General features: G+C 37.6%; 2 protein-coding genes and 1 long non-coding RNA gene across 3 annotated transcripts; 2 read left to right on the top strand and 1 right to left on the bottom strand.

The window, feature by feature from the left end:
- Window positions 1–243: 243 nt before the first annotated feature.
- On the bottom strand, window positions 244–1,099 carry LOC140009251 (uncharacterized). Its single transcript, XR_011816627.1, has 2 exons — window positions 616–1,099; window positions 244–425 (listed from the first exon to the last, which is right to left on the bottom strand). It is a non-coding gene; the product is annotated as an uncharacterized lncRNA (long non-coding RNA).
- Window positions 1,100–3,937: 2,838 nt separating this feature from the next.
- LOC113697320 (dnaJ protein ERDJ3A-like) lies at window positions 3,938–8,619 on the top strand. Its single transcript, XM_027216900.2, has 7 exons — window positions 3,938–4,274; window positions 4,784–4,839; window positions 5,588–5,661; window positions 5,976–6,496; window positions 6,581–6,922; window positions 7,060–7,413; window positions 7,983–8,619. The coding sequence occupies exons 1-7, from the start codon at window positions 4,188–4,190 to the stop codon at window positions 8,268–8,270; spliced, it is 1,722 nt and encodes a 573-aa protein (XP_027072701.1). The 5' UTR covers window positions 3,938–4,187; the 3' UTR covers window positions 8,271–8,619.
- Window positions 8,620–14,250: 5,631 nt separating this feature from the next.
- Window positions 14,251–17,656, top strand: LOC113694903 (pyruvate decarboxylase 1). Its single transcript, XM_027213809.2, has 6 exons — window positions 14,251–15,025; window positions 15,131–15,294; window positions 15,871–16,521; window positions 16,607–16,724; window positions 16,922–17,110; window positions 17,219–17,656. The coding sequence occupies exons 1-6, from the start codon at window positions 14,507–14,509 to the stop codon at window positions 17,387–17,389; spliced, it is 1,812 nt and encodes a 603-aa protein (XP_027069610.1). The 5' UTR covers window positions 14,251–14,506; the 3' UTR covers window positions 17,390–17,656.
- The last annotated feature ends 3 nt before the right edge of the window (window positions 17,657–17,659 follow it).

Below are 17,659 nucleotides of genomic sequence, written 5' to 3'. Positions count from 1 at the left end.
TCCACCCAATCCACCCACTAATTTGAGAGGTTGGGTTGGGTAAGTTGGGTATTGGGTTAATTTTGGGTTGGGTAATAAAAATTCACATATATTTTTGGCGGTTTGGATATTTGTGTTAGGCATTCATTATCCAACTTATGCTAATTGAATCAAGTGAATAATCAACACAATCTTAAAAGGGTGAATAGTTACTCAAAAGCATCAACTGTAGACTTTTTTTTATTATTTTTTGCTATAAACATCTTTTGTGATTATTTATGCAACTCCCACTTTGCTAGGAAATACACAGCTAACCTTGCTAATGCATCTGTTGCGTTATGCTGCTTGTATTCCATCCACTACATTCTTGGGGATCCGCAGATATTTGGACTCTTTCACCCAGTTTCAGCCTTCACAGTAGGGCACCTCTTAAAAGTTGGGTAACCCTTGAAATTAAAAAATAGAAGAAAAAACAAAGATAAGTTAATCCAAAGAATTATCATCATAATTATATTCTTTTATGCATAACATCAAACACATAACAGCCTTTAATTAACGGAAGACAATACAAACAGAAGGTAGGAACATTAAAAAAAAATTCCAGTCAAAATAGGAGGAGAGAATATAGAAGCGTACCTATGTTTTCTTTGCTCGGCTGAATGCTGGCAAAACTCGGAAACAGAAGTATATATAAGGCTGGCAATAGTAAGTTTTGGAAGCTGTACCATAGATGATAACTCGGTACAGCAGTCATCCCTAAATCCCTAAAGTGAGCAGATTTTGGGGGAAAAGAAATTTCAGTGAGCCGATTTCCAGGACAAAAGAAAACTTCAGATGCATGTGGAGGATTTTTTCGGTGGCAATCGAAAGAAAGTACAATTAGTTGTTGGACGATTGGTAGAAAACTAAAGATTTTGCAGGATGATAGATTTTGGGGGAAGAGAAATTTAACTGAGCTGAATTTTCGGGCAAAAGAAAACTTCACGTGCATGTCGAGGATTTTCTGGGCTGCAATAAAAAAGAAAGACAATTAGTTGTTGGAAGAATTGGTAGAAAAGTGAAGATTTTGCAGGAAAGACAATTAGAAAGGGGAAGCAAGTTCTAGCTACCTATCCGATGGAAAGAAAGGGAAAGGAACTTCACTTCACTGACTAATAAGACCCTTAGGTGGTGTTGACTAACTTACATGACAGAGCAACCAGTTCTAAGGGGCATGACACAGCAATATTTTAATTCCAATCAATAATTCAAAAACAACCCATGTGGTAAAAGGAGCCCATAAATAGTCCACAACTATTTGCATTTGACCAGGAAATTGTAAAAGAAATAATTTGAAATGTACAAAAATAGCCCTAAATAGTTAGCAACTATTTAAAGAGCTAGTTTTCATAAAAAGATGGGTAAACAACAAAAAAGCCCCCTGTGGTTAAGCAATCATACATAAAAGCCCCCTGTGGTTTGATATCATACCAGTCGATACCCCGTGGTTTGAATTAACCTGAAAAGTGGACAGAAATCTGCAAAACAGACGGAGCTGAGTGAATAGACGAAAATACCCTTTTGAAGAACGCAGCTTGCATGTAAATTTTTTTTTTTTTTAAGTAATTTGTTAAATAGCCTGCCTGAAACCCGCTTGCGGGTTTCCCCCTTATGTAAAATGACTAAAAACTGCGTTTCTGTTCTATTTATATCAAACACATACTCTCAAACCCTCACCTGAAGGGTGAGGATGAGAGGGGAGGTTTGCTGGGCATCCTAGGGCCCTCCGATGGGCATGTGCAACTCAACGCAGCTTGCATGTAAAAAAAATTTTTTTTTTTTAAGTAATTTGTTAAATAGCCTGAAACCCGCTTGCGGGTTTCCCTCTTTTTTTTTTTTTTAAAAATAAATTCTATGCTAAAATGACTTAAAACAAAAATAAAAGACTAAAAGTAAATAAAAACTAGCATGAAAAATAAAAATAACAGTAAATAAAAATACACTAAAAATTTGGTGTCTACAGTAGTTAATGAATAATCTGGAAACAGATTGAATGAAGACTCAGAAGAAACGGAAGCTGGTCTCTTATTATTAAAGAGTGAAGGCTAAAATAGGCATATCAGGTGAAAGTTTGTGGTGGAAATCTGTTTTTCGCATATGCACGCGCCTTTGCAGTTCGTTTAAGACACACGCCGAATATTTGACGATTTCCGTCCACTTTTCAGGTTAATTCAAACCACGGGGTATCGACTGGTATGATATGAAACCACAAGGGGTTTTTATGTATGATTGCCTAACCACAGGGGGCTTTTTTGTTGTTTACCCTAAAAAGATTCAATTGACCTTTCTGACCAATTAAAAACCAAACAAAAGGAACAAATGAAAATAATTAAACCATTGTTACCAATTAGCCCCTAAATAGTAAGGAACTATTAAGTCTTTGAATTTGAATACCAAGGCTCAAATAGACATTTCCCTCTCTTTAATGTCCAAAATAAAGAAATGAAATTTGTTTCCTCAAATGAGACCTTGACACTTGGCATCAATGGAGAACTTGAGTTGTTCTCTTATCTAGTTGGTAGATATGTGAGGTTCTCTTGTTAACCACTTAACATTGGAAATGATACTCAACGTAACTTTAAAATCTATAATTTGACATATTTTTATTTATTTTTTTCCTTTAAGGGCAAATTTAAGCCTGTATTGGCTTACGAACTTAGAATTTACACTACCTTAATTTTAGACTTCTTGTGACTTGTCGAAGAATTGCAAGGCACAAAAAACTTATTTCTTAGGATGTGAAACTAGAGATAGTCACAAAAAGTATGATTTTTAAGTCATAGAAATGACATTCATTTATGAGTTACATTTAATATTGTGACTTGTAAATTATGATCACCATTTACATGGTCACAATTGATCTTGCGAGTACGTAAACGGTGACCCTAATTTACAAGTCACAAGAATGATCGTGACTCTTGAATGAATGTCATTTATATTATTGGTGACTTAAAATCATGCATTTTGTGACTTAAAACTAACTTACTGCTATATCCATGAATTTCATGTCATGAAAAATAAGTTCTATGTGACTTGCATTAATCTGAAGAGCCATGAAAAGCCTAAATTTCTTGTAGCGTTGTTAGATGTCATATGATTTATAATTTGTTTGGTATAAATGTATGTTTACTCGATCATATTGAAATTGTCCTTGGGCAGTGTGAAGTGACATCAATACTCTTTCAATTTATAAGATGAACAATAAATCTTAAGAGTAGCATCATAAGAACTATACAAAATAGGAGAATTTTGTAATTTGCTTTAAGTGTTGTGTTTAAAGAGTTTGCAATGTATGGATTATTCAATTTGATCGTAGTATGATGTTGTCTAAAGGAAGGGGGAGGTGTTTGCAAGTTTTTTTAAATTTGTCTTCTTTTTTTTCGTTGTTATGAAATTTCAGTTTACTTCGAGACACTCCAATTATATATATATATATATATATATTTCAAAAAATGTTGTATAAATATGTAGTGTGATTTTATAGAGAAACTAGCTAGACGTACAGAAGGCAAGAAATGGAGGTATAATTCATGTGTTAGATTTTTGAAGATTTCATATGCTACTCCATCCATATTAGCAATTTCAAAACAAAACAAAAATTGTATTCAAAATTGTTATACTCTCATTTGTCAATAGTTTACTAGAAAATTTTGGAATTTAAGGTTGTGGTAAATGGACTATAATGGCCAGGTTTCAAACTGTTGTTAAATTAGACATGTTACGAAGCTCTTCTCTATTCTCGTGCAAAGGATGGGATAAAATCAAGTTGGCAAGGTGCCTATTATTTTTATTGAGGGGGACAAAGTGTTCTTATTTGTTAATCCCTTTTTTTTTTTATGGAAAGTCATGCAATTTAAGCAATGCAGCTCCTTCCTTCGAGCACGTGAGAGCGTGTACGCGGGTTGATGGACAAAAGCCTAAGTCGGTCGGTCCTACACAAATCAAGAACTCTAACACCTTATTGGTTAAACGTCGTGGATCCCTTAAAAGAGGCCACGTGTATCCAACGGCCGAACCGTCTGGAAAACGAATCCCGCGAAATCAATTAAATGGGAGTTGCTCTCCAATTCTCACCTCCGTTGCTTCTGAAACGCATCGTTATTCAAATCTCGGCCAGACAGAATTCGATCGTTCCCAAATATCGCAGCTAGGCAAATAAGCATCCAGCCATGAAGGCCTCATTAGCCATGCCGATTATTGTCTCTGTCTCAATCTTTCTCTTTGCCGTAGAATCAAAAACCCTCGACCCCTACAAGGTAACTTCGTCTCTCACTCTCTTGGTTTTGCAATTTTTTTGTCTGCTGGAGCTTATGTATTAAAATTTTGTAATCTAGTGTTAAACCATGTTTACATTTACAGTTCTAGGTATTGCTCTCGATTTATCTTCCTTTCTGTGGAGTTTTTTTTTTTTTTTTGCCCTTTTGGACAGAAGGACAATATAGGATTTATATGATTTTGATATTCGTATTTTGTTAGCATTGGTAAGCGTAGCAAGAACGCCCGACTGGGAGGGAGAGAGGGCCTAGTTGGGTTGTCACTCGGAGAGTTAAGATAGTAGTCAATGTGGGAGTTACAGATTTTAGTCAAGCCCAGATTAGCATTCAGTGAACTTTGTGTTTTGCTTGGATAAGGATACGTATTGCTGTTCAGAACATCTGGTTGCTTTGAAGATAGTAATTTCTTGGTGTCATTGCATCCTGGGTACTAGTATCCGGCTTATTCCTTACGTCACATTGTCACTTACATGTTGTATGCTTTCTACTAGGTACTTGGGGTGGATCGCAGCGCAAGTCAACGTGAGATTCAAAAGGCTTTTCACAAGTATGTCACATATAAAAGCTCCTTCCTCATGTGTCATGCTCTTTCATTCCTTGGTTCTTAATTTATGGTTTTATACCTGTGAATGAAGACTGGCTACTCTTCACTGTCATGCTACTGTTGTGATTTTGTAATCTTTACTTTTTTGCCATGTTATGGTCTAATTTTATGGTATATGAGGAGGTGTAATGCACATTGATACTATGTAATTCTGCCTGGATTTCTTCTTGAAAGCTTGTTCAAGCTTTTGGCACGATCCTAATAAATCCAGGAAGTATGGTGTACATTTGTGAGCCAATCTTGGATCCCGGATCCTGGAAGGTTTTTTTGTTTTCTTTTTTGATTCAGGGTGTGGAGAGTGGGTATAGGGGTGGAGGATGGGTATAGGGATTGCCTCTTGCAGATATAAGTATACAACGGCTTTGCCTTGTCATAGCTTGTTACTGGTCTAATTTGATAGTAAACAACATTTATATGGTGCCCTCATTGGACATGCTGACAACGGCATTGGTCGTGGACAGTGGTTGGGCATGCATGGGCAGTGATCTTCTTTTGTGACCAGCATACATGCACACTGAATTGATGACAGTATTCCAAACCTTCATGACTCATGATGATGCTTGGCTGAATGATACTGAACTGATTTTCTTAGCAGACCGATGATCTGTCGGCTACTTCTGTTAGTAAAGCCTTTCGTTTTGGGTTTCTATGTTGCATTTTCCCACTAATGTTGTCATGTCTTCTTTTGCAGGCTTTCTCTTCAATATCATCCGGATAAGAACAAAAACAAGGGTGCACAGGAGAAGTTTGCAGAGATTAATAATGGTATAATGGCACTTCTTTTCTTTCCATTCCTCTCCTGCTGTTCTCCTCCTCCTTTCTATGTAGCCAAATGGTTGCCCCCCCGGCCCACACCCCCCCGCGCAAGCAGCTTTATATTTGTCTATTGAAGGAGACATCAAATTTATAACATGGCATCCTTTCTTTTGTTTGATTGCATGCATTCTTCTCCAATTAAAGTGGTTTATAAATCGAGCATTTGGTGGAGGAGGGCATGTAATTTTTCTAGCAATCATCTGGAGCTTAGATTGCTTTGCTTACTAACTCTTTCACTGGAAATATCTTTTTACTGTTGTCAGCTTATGATATTTTGTCTGACGAGGAGAAAAGGAAAAACTATGATCTCTATGGAGATGAGAAGGGCTCTTCTGGATTTGATCCTGGCAATTCTGGACAGCATGGTGGATATACCTACTTCACAAGTGGTGGACCAGGGCAGAGTGGTTTTACATTCAGGCCTGGTGATTGGCAAAATATGGGTGGACAAGGAGGATCAAAATCATTTTCATTTTCTTTTGGTGGTCCAAGCAGCCAGAGCTCATTTGGTTTTGGTTTAGATGATATTTTCTCTAATTTCTTTGGGGGTGATAGAGGTGGGAACCATTTTGGAGGTTTTGGTGGTTCAGGCAGGTCCCAATATGGTGGAGCTGGAAGTACCCCTAAAAGCATTCCACCTGTGAACTCACTAGTTTACCAGAAAGAAATATCTGATAAAGGAATTACCTGGCTTTTGCTATCATATAAATCCACTTCAAGGGGGATGCAATACTATGAATCTGTGATAGGCGAGGTGGCAGCCTCTCTAAAGGGAGCACTGAAGGTACTTCCTTATTATGTTGTTTTGTCATTTTTCATTGATGCTGATTTTGCAATATTTCTAATGAATATGACCTTACACCTGCAGGTTGGAAGTGTCAATTGTGATACTGAAACATCTTTCTGCAAGGAACTTGGTATACACCCTCACCGTACACCAAGGCTGCTTGTTTATTCTTACAAATCAAGTGAAAGTGGTACTCTGGTGGAGTATAATAATGATTTGGATGCAAAGAATTTGAAAAGTTTTTGCCAGGATCATTTGCCTAAATTCTCGAAACGTGTCAACCTGGATCACTTTGATTTTGCTTCTGAGACCGTTGGAGTTCTACCAAAAGTTATGCTTCTCTCAACGAAGAGAGACACTCCTGTTATCTGGCGTGTTTTGAGTGGCTTGTATCACAAATCCTTTGTCTTCTGTGATGCTGAGGTAGTTCCAGCTAGGCTGTTGTTGAACTTCCTATTATGGCTTAATAGTTTCTCTAGTCATAAAGTGTGTGTGTGTGTGTGTGTGTGTTTTGGGCTATATTTTAGAAAGATGTAACAGCTACTTTGGCTTATTCATAGGTACATGATGTTTCAGATCCAATGGTCAGAAGGCTAGGTGTCGACGCTCTTCCTGCCATAGTTGGTTGGCTATCAAATGGAGAGAAGCATAATTTGAAAACTGGCATTTCTGTAAAGGACTTGGAATCAGCAATACAAGATTTAAGTGCTTTGCTGGACAAGTTTGAGAAAATGAATGAGAAGGCAGCTACAGCAAAGAGTAAAAAGGATGGGACAAAACCAGACGATGGAAAGATCCCCTTGCTTACACCATATAATTTTGGTGATATATGTGGGCAGGAAACTCCTGTTTGCATTATTGGAGCTTTTAGGTCATCCAAGGCAAGGGACAATCTGGAACATATTTTGCGAATGGTAAGTGTTCTGAATTTGTTGACAAGCATAAAAAATAGTACTCAGTGGAGTTTACGAATGTCTGCTCATCGTAAACATTATAGCTAGACATGACAAACCAATTTGTTATGAAATTGTGAAATGTAATAGGAGATTGGGTGTTGTTGACTGAAGGAGATGAACATGCCTCACATTATAGATGATTAAACTAATTATTTGTGACATGAACAAAGACTTAGTTGGAAATTATTTGAAGTATGAATAAGATAGATATCCAGGAAGAGCCTGGTTGTCAAGTGTTAATCATCGACAGATGTACTAACATAAATACCTCAGGGATGGGGTTTAGTTGGACTTCAGGTGTGGTGGATATAGCTTATACCTGCAAATAGTTTACTTCTGGAGTTTGATTTCTAGTTTTAGTACTGTTTAACCCGTGTAATCACATTAACGATTTAGATTGACAATGTCATTGTTACTTCTATTTTTCTTTTCTATTCAGTCTACCTTCTTTCTGGCAAACTTGTCCAAATGATGAGCATTCAGTTAAATTTAACGTTTTCCTCTTTTTTGCTTCTTTGGATTTTCAGGTGTCTCAGAAATCACTATCAAGACGGCGAAATGTAGCATTTGGCTCAAGGGATTCAGTTTCCTATGCCCTTCTGGATGCTGCAAAGCAGCAATCCTTTCTAACCGCTTTAGATAAATCTGGATTTAAATCCGTTGACCAGCTTCTTGTGGCCTACAAGTCACGGAAAGGGAAGTTTGCAACTCTACAAAGTGGCTTGACAACAGAGGAGGCAGAGAAGTTCATCAGTTCTGTATTAAATGGGGATGTACAGTTCACAAAAATTAGACAAAAGCCCACATTAAAATAGTAAGAGCTTTTTAGGGTGAAATTGGATAATTTTTCAAAGGACTACCGTGTATATATAGGAAGAGTTGGTGCTTCATCGATTGGTGATCCGACATAGTGGGTATTCTGCCATTTTGCTGCTCTCCTCTATCTTCCCCCCATTGTGAAGATGTAAAAATGAAGAGCACAAAACACACCTGTGAGAGAAGTTCAATTTCACTGATATACAGAAAATGTAAGGGTTTGTGCTCTGAGCTTTTTAGACCCTCGTAACTGTTAGTCCTATTGCTGAAATGTAATTTTAGCTCTGGATAGGCAAATTCTAAATCAATGTCTTTGAATATATGCCAGATCCCTGACTTACTTCTGTACGAGTGTGGTGGTGATTACCTCCATTTTGCATTCCTTCTAACAGGAGGCGTGTTAAAGGCATGGACTTTGTCTTGCTGTCCTTACCCAGTGTCTGTCTAACACAAGTGAAATTTTCTTATCTCTCGAGTAGACCTGGCAATTATGCCCAAAACCCAATAATCCACCCAATCCACCCACTAATTTGAGAGGTTGGGTTGGGTAAGTTGGGTATTGGGTTAATTTTGGGTTGGGTAATAAAAATTCACATATATTTTTGGCGGTTTGGATATTTGTGTTAGGCATTCATTATCCAACTTATGCTAATTGAATCAAGTGAATAATCAACACAATCTTAAAAGGGTGAATAGTTACTCAAAAGCATCAACTGTAGACTTTTTTTTATTATTTTTTGCTATAAACATCTTTTGTGATTATAACATAATTCGCCAAGCAAGTTAAAATTTTTTTACTTGGCCTATTTTTAATTCCTTGGTTACATACTTAATAGGGTATCACCCTAGATATGGAAAAGGCCAGATGTGTTAGAATAATTGCCAGATTCATAGTGACAATGTGAGTTCGAATGCGACTTTTTTTCATTCATATTATCGTCATCAAAATGTGCAGTATGAAGAATTTGAACATTATTAAATTCGAAATTAATTTTGAGACGTTAATGTCAACTTACAACTACTCGTGCCCTCGGTGCTTAATAACTACCACATAACTCATTCATGCTAAAATATTTTTTTTTTTATAAACCGTATTCTCAATATGTAAAAACTACATAAATCCAAAATTACCATACTTTCTTTGTAAAAATATTAGCATAAAATCTTTTTTTGGGCGATTTGGGTATTTGTGTTGGGTATTCACTTAAAATTTTTTTTTGTACGTGAAAATATATTTGAGAGAATTTATGTATCAAAATATATTAAATTAATATATTGGATCATGGGTTTGAGATGACCCAATATGACCCAACCCAAAATTAACTCAATCTAAAGTTGAGCAGGTTAGGTGTAACCCATTTAAATGAAAACCCAATATTAACCCGTCCAAAATCCGTCCAACCCGCTCAATTGCCAGGTATACTCTCGAGGAAATGGCAATCTAGGGTAAACATTCTTTTTTTTTTTTTTTTGACACGAGGGTGTCCGGATCAATCCTTACGGGATCTGATTAATCCCCTACGGCCCAGTCAATCTGGGGTAAACATTCTCGATAAACAAAAAATTACGGACAGAAAGTCGTACTAATATGATCGAGACCATAACGTGTATCCTGATGAATTTTCGGACTCAAAAGGAGTTTTGGGTGCGGGGAAAAAAGCATGCGATTCTCAATGTTTTGAAAATCGGACCGGGCCGGCCGGTTCGACCGGTTGAACCGCGAACCGGCCATGGCACCGGTCCGGTTCTATGCTTTGATTGACTTTGCTAGAGAATAGGTCAAAACCGTGAAAACCGGTGAACCGTGTTGAACCGGTTTTTGAGTTTCCTTCTTTTTTTTTTCTTTTTTTTAACTTTTTGCAAAATGCTTCTATCAAGATTCGAACTCAAGACTTTGCAATAGAAGACCAATGTAGTAACCATTGCACCATCACATTTTATTTGTTTTTTTTGATAACTTATTTATATAAAACAAACATCTATATTTCATTTTTCCATTTTTCTTACAAAACCTCATCCTGTCATGATTTTTTCTTATTAATCTTCAACTCTTTCTTTCTCTCTCATCTTTTCTTTTGTGACTCCATTTTTAATCAAACCTCATTAGTTTTAATTTATTGATGTTTTCTTCTATCTTTTAATTTTGTTTTTGTCCATTAAATTGAAAAAAGTTAAAAAAGAATTATTTTTCTTTAACCCAAATTATTTAATGCCACAACCACTCACTTTTATCTCATTTTTTTGTTTCTTATCAAGTTTGCATTTCTATTTTCAATTCTCTTAACTTCTTTCGAACTCCAAACTTTCTTTTTTAAATTACAATCTTTAAATCTCAAAGACGTAAATTAAAATTTAAGTTCACAATGTCAAATTCTCATAGACGTGAATTTTGTATAATTTCAAAATATTGTGATATTTTTGGGTTGGATTTAAGATTTTTTTGGTAGATATAATTGAAATTGAGATGAAATTTATTTGTTTTAACTTATAATTTAAAAAATTTATTTTTGAAAATCCAAATTATTCAAAAATAGTGAACTTTTCATCATATAAAGTTTTAAATTAGTCCATTGCATGCCTTATTTTGTGCATATCTATATTTATATAAATTATTTTAAAAAAATTTCATTGAACAGAGGTTGAACCAGTCCGATCGATTCAACTTCGACCCTTTCATCTCACCGGTTCAATTGACGGTCCGGATTTTAAAACATTGGCGATTCTTTTCGTAATGGAAGCAATTTCTTGACCGGCTAGGCCCGATAGGCGATAGGTGTGGGTCTTGTGGATCCACATGGGGTGCGATGAAGGATGAATTAATATTTATTACCAAAAAAAAAAGAAGGATGAATTAATAAGGTGATGAAGAGTAATGTATGACAACACACGACACCCATGTCACTTGGAAATATTACTCATTAAATTATACAACATGGCTAAAGTAAAAGCAGCGCTTCGAGCCGTACCTATTTCATCCCCCCGGATGAAACTTATTAAATCTACACACTTTTTTTTTTTTTTTTAAGAAGACCACTGATAATCAAAATTCAAAAGTCGCAAGCAACCACAGCATGATACGCTCTGGAACGATCAAAAACCAGCATACGCGCCGCTGAAACCAGTCTTTGCATAAATTATAGTAGTACCGGAAATTGGTAGTCAGATGCAATTGGAATTTTGCAACTTTCGTGTGACTGGTCTAAGACCAAGGCAATTCTCTAGTATTTGACGCGTTGACCGTTGTCTTCTATGGGCCTAACAGTCACAACGATTGGACAAACTGTAGTTACAAAACTAGATTCGGCAGTCAAATCGGCCAACCCGATAAACCCGTTATAGAAGTGGATTGGATTGCTAATTAGACTAAGCAAGCAAGAAACTCATTGATTAGTTAATGATTCGATGGTTAAATCGATGAATCAAGAAAAAATTGTCGATTGAACCATTGGCTTAAAATTTTATTATTATTTTTATAATTTAAAATATATTTTTATATTATAGAATATAACTATTGTATAACCTGCAATTGAACTGCTCAATTCATAGTTGAAATCGATTACTCGATGACTCGCTCAACTTGTAGTTGAACCGTAATCCAGTGACTCGATCACTTCTCTGAGTCGAATTTCGACCAGAATTTAATAACTATGGGACAAACTATTCTTCAGTTTTGATCTTTTTTTTTTTTTTTTTTTTTTGGGAAAGGTCAATTATGAACCTTTAGAATTACCAATGGTAAAAAGCATAGGATGGGTGCAATATCGATTAAAAATTTGAAGATTGTGTGCCTCGATAATATGAATATATTATGATCATTGTAATTACCCGATTATTTGATTTTTTCCAAAGTATGAATGTCAAGAGAGTTATTGTATTTTTTTTTCCAAGACAGTTAGGAGTATTTGATTTTTTCCGAAGTATGACTGTCAATCATTATTTATGATCATTGACAACGACATAAGCTACTATTGTCTAGTAGTTCTATCATGACATTCTACATATCTAGTATTGCAATCTTTATTTTTTTTTTGAAAAAAAAAAGTATTGCATTCTACATTTTTTTTTTTCAAAAAAAAAAGTATTGCAATCTTTATTTGTGATCACTATCACGGAACTATTGCTTAGTAGCTGTGTCACGATATTCTACATATCTACTATTGCAATCTTTATTTAAGATTCGGTCTCGAGTTTGAAACATATTATTTACGCTCATTGTTTTATATCATTCAACCCATCCCTTCGTTCACACAGTATCTAATGTTAACAAACTTCACTAATTAATCACTACTTTGTGCCCCAGACCTCACACTGGTAAGGACATTAATCAATGAGTGTTTCTTATTTTACTCCTCTTTATAGGTCTTTGAGTTTCCATTGAACCAAAAATATTAATAATAATAATCACAGGTTTTATATCATTGATGTTTCTAACGCACTCATTCATTAATTGGATAAAAGAGACAATACACACACAGACTTGTATAATATTTTTGCAACGAATTATACAAAATAAAGCATACCCCGTTTTGATCCCACTGACTTGGGATACTCGTAGTTTATATCAAAAAGAAAAAAGTGCCCTTTTCGAAAATTCGCTAATCATTTACTATAAAATTAAAGGTCCATCTAATACTAGCCATCAATAGGAAAAAGAAGTTAAATTGGCCTTCCCGTCGAACAGAAAAGAAAACAAGAGGAAAATGGCAAATGGATTTTGGAATGGCAGCGTAGTTAAGACGTCATTGATGAAGAGCCCATTTTCAAATCTTCGATGAACTTAGACCTTGGGGAGGGAGGAGGGTTGGGTGAGTCAGCAATTAAGCATCGAATCAGCTCCGACGGACGAGGATCCAAATTTCAAATCCAATCAGTCAAACCTTCCACAGGCATTTGGAATGCTTTAGACATCTGTGGTCCGGTCATTCAACGCCGGCAAGTGTTTCTGTTTATAATGTAGGCTATTCGTGTGACACGACCCCCTTTTTTTTTTTTGGAAGGAAACGTGTGATACGACCGGAAAATGCAGTTCTTGTGAGTATCGATTGCCTTGCTGCAAAGGAAAAAAAAAATTTGTACTCTAGTGCTCAATTTTATTGTTTACTTAACATAGAAGAGAATTTTTATTTTTTTTTACGGAAAAAAAGAAAAAAGCCTCCCATACTAGAGATTTCTGACGTGCACGATACATACATTATTATTATTATTATTTTAATATGAGTGAAAATTGTAATCGTACAATTCAATTTATTTTTTCTTGTGTACGGTACATGCACATGAACCATAAACTCGACATACATTCGTTCGATATTTTGACCACAAATTAATATGTTGCTCAATATTTCATACATAGCCACTCTTTAAAATCAATTTCCATCAAAATTTGATCACTAACTTATATAGACGAACTTATCTTATCATGTCCTGCGGGTAATTTGAGATTAGAATTAATGCAACAGTCTCACTATTTTTTTTTTTTTTTTTTCGTTTGGGATTGGTGATAGTGATACTAGGGAACAGCGAGGGGAAACCAACGGGGCATCGAACTCAGTCTTTATCAACCCGGTAAAAGGGGGCAGAGAATTTGAGATCCCAGTTGATTAGTGAATATAACTGTGTAAATGAGTGGAGTTTAATTGAGTAAATCGCAAGCCTGATAGGTTAATACTGAAAATGACAGAAGGATGCACTAATCATGTTTTGCTGAGCCTTTTTTTTTATTGTCCTTACCAAAAGAGAGATAAAAAAAAAGAAAAGAAAATTAGGATTCAGCTGCTACGCTAAACCAAGTGCGGCGTGCCTCAACCCGATCCACACCGCCATGGCAAAAAAATCAGGCACCCTTTGTGTGAGACCGCCCCTGGTTTCCGGTTTCCTCCGTTTGTTTTTCTTTCTGCCAAAACAACCCTTATGGGCTTGAGAACTGAGACCAACCAGCCAACCGCGCGCATATATATATTTGCGCTCCCACATTCATTCACCGATCAACACCCATTCCAAAAGAACGAAAGGCCGAGACCTGCTCCTCAAGGCAAAAAATTTCCTTCCTTATTGAACCCACCCAAAAAAAAAAAAAAAGGGAGCAAAGGTAAATATAATACTAATAGCTCAACGGACTGGAATTCCTTCTTTTCACCCCAACTTTCTCGAACTTTCTCATTTTTTCCTTCCGCTACTCTTTACTTGCATCTACAACCGACATCTTAGACGTCGCCGTCCTCGTCTCACCGTCGCAAACATGGACACTAGGATCGGAGCACTGGACACGTGTAAGCCACTCAGCAACGACGTCGGTAGTCTCCCCACCAATGGCGCCGTCACCATCCACCAATCTCCCATTTCTTTCAACTCTGCTGACTCCACTCTCGGACGCCACCTCGCTCGCCGTCTCGTCCAGGTCGGCGTAAATGACGTCTTCTCCGTTCCCGGCGACTTTAACCTCACACTCCTCGACCACCTCTTGACTGAACCGGGCCTCAATCTCGTAGGCTGCTGCAACGAACTCAACGCCGGCTATGCGGCTGACGGCTACGCCAGGTGCCGCGGAGTCGGGGCCTGCGTTGTCACCTTCACCGTCGGCGGCTTGAGCATACTCAACGCCATAGCCGGTGCCTACAGCGAGAACCTTCCAGTAATATGCATCGTTGGCGGTCCTAACTCCAATGACTACGGAACCAACCGGATCCTCCATCACACCATCGGATTGCCCGATTTCAGCCAGGAACTTCGTTGCTTTCAAACGGTCACTTGCTACCAGGTCTAATCCATCATTGTCGTGTTTTTACTATTGGTACTCCTGAATTTAACGAGCTCGAGCATTTTTCCTTATTTGTATTTTGGTTTGTAAATTTTTTAATTTTAGGCTGTCGTGAATAATTTGGAGGATGCGCATGAGGCTATAGATACGGCAATATCGACGGCATTGAAGGAGAGTAAACCGGTGTATATCAGCATCAGTTGTAATTTGCCTGCAATTCCACACCCAACCTTTAGCCGCGAACCAGTTCCGTTTTCACTCTCTCCCAAGTAAGCTTGCTTTTGCCCGACTCCTCTTACTATATTTGACAAAACAAATAATCTTCTAACATTTGTTGTGTGAGACCTGGAGACGAGACTGGTGGTATGACTTTTCTCGTATGGAAGTACGTAGATAAAATCTTCAGATCATGTACAGGATTGTAGTTAATTAATAATCATTAGATCTATATTTACTGCTAAGATGTGGGTGTGGTATACGTGGACCGTGAAATACTAATACTATAATGTATAAACCACTGCATGGGCTGCGAAGCATATTTTTATGACTTTTAGTGGGGTTTGTCTTTGTTGATGCACACAGGAATTTATAAACTAATAAACACTAGATGCTTACATGTTTTTCAGGGCATGTCTGTCAAACTCTGGGCGACATTTTATTTTTCTTTATTTCCTTTCTTTTTTGGTGCTTTATGCTGTGGAAAATGAGTCTATTTGAGAATTTAATTTCTGGAAAAGATGGAGACAGATAGAGTGAGTTTCTCCTGATGCCTGCTCATGTGCATGTGGATAGATAGTCCAGTTATCATGTGGAATTTGCATTTGATTTTATTTTCTTTGATGTAGATTGAGTAATCAGAAGGGATTGGAGGCTGCAGTGGAAGCAGCAGCAGAGTTCTTGAACAAGGCCGTGAAGCCAGTGATGGTGGGAGGCCCCAAGCTGCGCGTTGCAAAGGCATGTGAGGCGTTTGTTGAATTGGCAGATGCTTCTGGATATGCCCTTGCAGTGATGCCATCGGCCAAAGGGCTAGTTCCTGAACAGCATTCACATTTCATTGGTACTTACTGGGGCGCCGTGAGTACCGCGTTTTGTGCTGAAATTGTGGAGTCAGCCGATGCTTACATATTTGCTGGACCCATATTCAATGACTACAGCTCTGTTGGCTACTCCCTGCTTCTGAAGAAAGAGAAAGCTATCATAGTGCAGCCCGATCGTGTCACCATTGCTAACGGCCCTGCTTTTGGGTGTGTTCTGATGAAGGATTTCCTGAGGGAGCTGGCCAAGAAGCTAAAGCGCAACACAACTGCTTATGAGAATTACGAGCGGATTTATGTTCCAGAAGGACATCCTCTGAAATGTCAGCCTAAGGAGGCATTGAGGGTTAATGTTCTGTTCCAGCACATTCAGAACATGATGTCAGGCGATACAGCGGTAATTGCTGAGACAGGGGACTCCTGGTTCAATTGCCAGAAGCTGAAATTGCCTGAGGGATGCGGGTGAGCATTTGCTTGAAACAAGGCATGTTCCGTGTCTGATTGTACTGGAATTGATATTTAATCTTCCTGGTATATGGTTTTGCAGTTACGAGTTCCAAATGCAATATGGATCCATCGGCTGGTCAGTGGGAGCGACTCTTGGATATGCTCAAGCAGCGCAACAAAAGCGTGTGATAGCTTGTATTGGGGATGGTAGCTTTCAGGTATGCATAGATTTCTTGACAGTAAGTATGAGGGTGGAGTTTTGGATTCGATGTGAACATTGTCAACTATGGTGCTTCATAAAATCTGTTTATTGTGCTAGAATTTTGGCGATAACTTGTCAAGACATTAAATTAGGCCACGTAATTAAAGGTGGCAATATGGCTCTGGTGCCTCATTACAGAATAAATGCTTGCAGGTAACCGCACAGGATGTGTCAACAATGGTACGATGTGGTCAGAGGACTATCATCTTCCTCATTAACAATGGCGGTTACACTATTGAAGTTGAGATCCACGATGGACCTTATAATGTTATCAAGAATTGGAATTATACTGGGTTGGTTGATGCAATCCACAATGGAGAGGGAAAATGCTGGACAACCAAGGTGAGTGCAATCCAGCTAAACATTTCTACACCATCTTCTGATTTTTTGCCAAATTCAAACGCTCTTCAAATGTCGTCCTCACAAATTTCTTTGGCTTCGAACTTGTAGGTCCGATGTGAAGAGGAACTCATAGAGGCTATTGAAACTGCAACTGGTGCAAAGAAAGATTGTTTGTGCTTCATTGAGGTGATTGTTCACAAGGATGACACGAGCAAAGAACTGCTCGAATGGGGTTCTAGAGTCTCTGCTGCAAACAGCCGCCCACCAAACCCTCAGTAAACTGACATGGCGGTGCAAAATGTTAATTCAATCTGCTAATGCTCAAGTCAATATTAATTTCTTTTGCTCTTGTTCTGTCAAATCGTCCTTGGTATCTCTTTCCGTTATTTCAACGAATGTATTCAGTCTACTACCGTTTCAATGTGGAGTACAAGATTGTCCTTGGCATCTCTGTCCTTCCTCAAGTCCAATCCACTTCGAATTGTGACGGCGATAGAATTTATGGATGGGCCCTTAAATGGCCCAAAGCATTATTTCCCCCCCTCATTG

This window comes from Coffea arabica, chromosome 6e (assembly GCF_036785885.1).
Source record: "Coffea arabica cultivar ET-39 chromosome 6e, Coffea Arabica ET-39 HiFi, whole genome shotgun sequence".
Classification (NCBI taxonomy): domain Eukaryota; kingdom Viridiplantae; phylum Streptophyta; class Magnoliopsida; order Gentianales; family Rubiaceae; genus Coffea; species Coffea arabica.
Note: the sequence above shows the minus strand (reverse complement) of the source record. Positions and strands in the feature narration are given on the sequence as shown.

Excerpts from the sequence above, each read along its gene's own strand:
- LOC113694903 (XM_027213809.2), top strand. The coding sequence starts at position 14,507 with ATGGACACTAGGATCGGAGCACTGGACACGTGTAAGCCACTCAGCAAC. Across the intron at positions 16,522-16,606 it reads AAATTGCCTGAGGGATGCGG|TTACGAGTTCCAAATGCAAT; the intron begins GTGAGCATTTGC and ends ATGGTTTTGCAG. Across the intron at positions 17,111-17,218 it reads GAAAATGCTGGACAACCAAG|GTCCGATGTGAAGAGGAACT; the intron begins GTGAGTGCAATC and ends TCGAACTTGTAG.
- LOC113697320 (XM_027216900.2), top strand. The coding sequence starts at position 4,188 with ATGAAGGCCTCATTAGCCATGCCGATTATTGTCTCTGTCTCAATCTTT. Across the intron at positions 6,497-6,580 it reads CTCTAAAGGGAGCACTGAAG|GTTGGAAGTGTCAATTGTGA; the intron begins GTACTTCCTTAT and ends TTACACCTGCAG. Across the intron at positions 6,923-7,059 it reads TTGTCTTCTGTGATGCTGAG|GTACATGATGTTTCAGATCC; the intron begins GTAGTTCCAGCT and ends GCTTATTCATAG.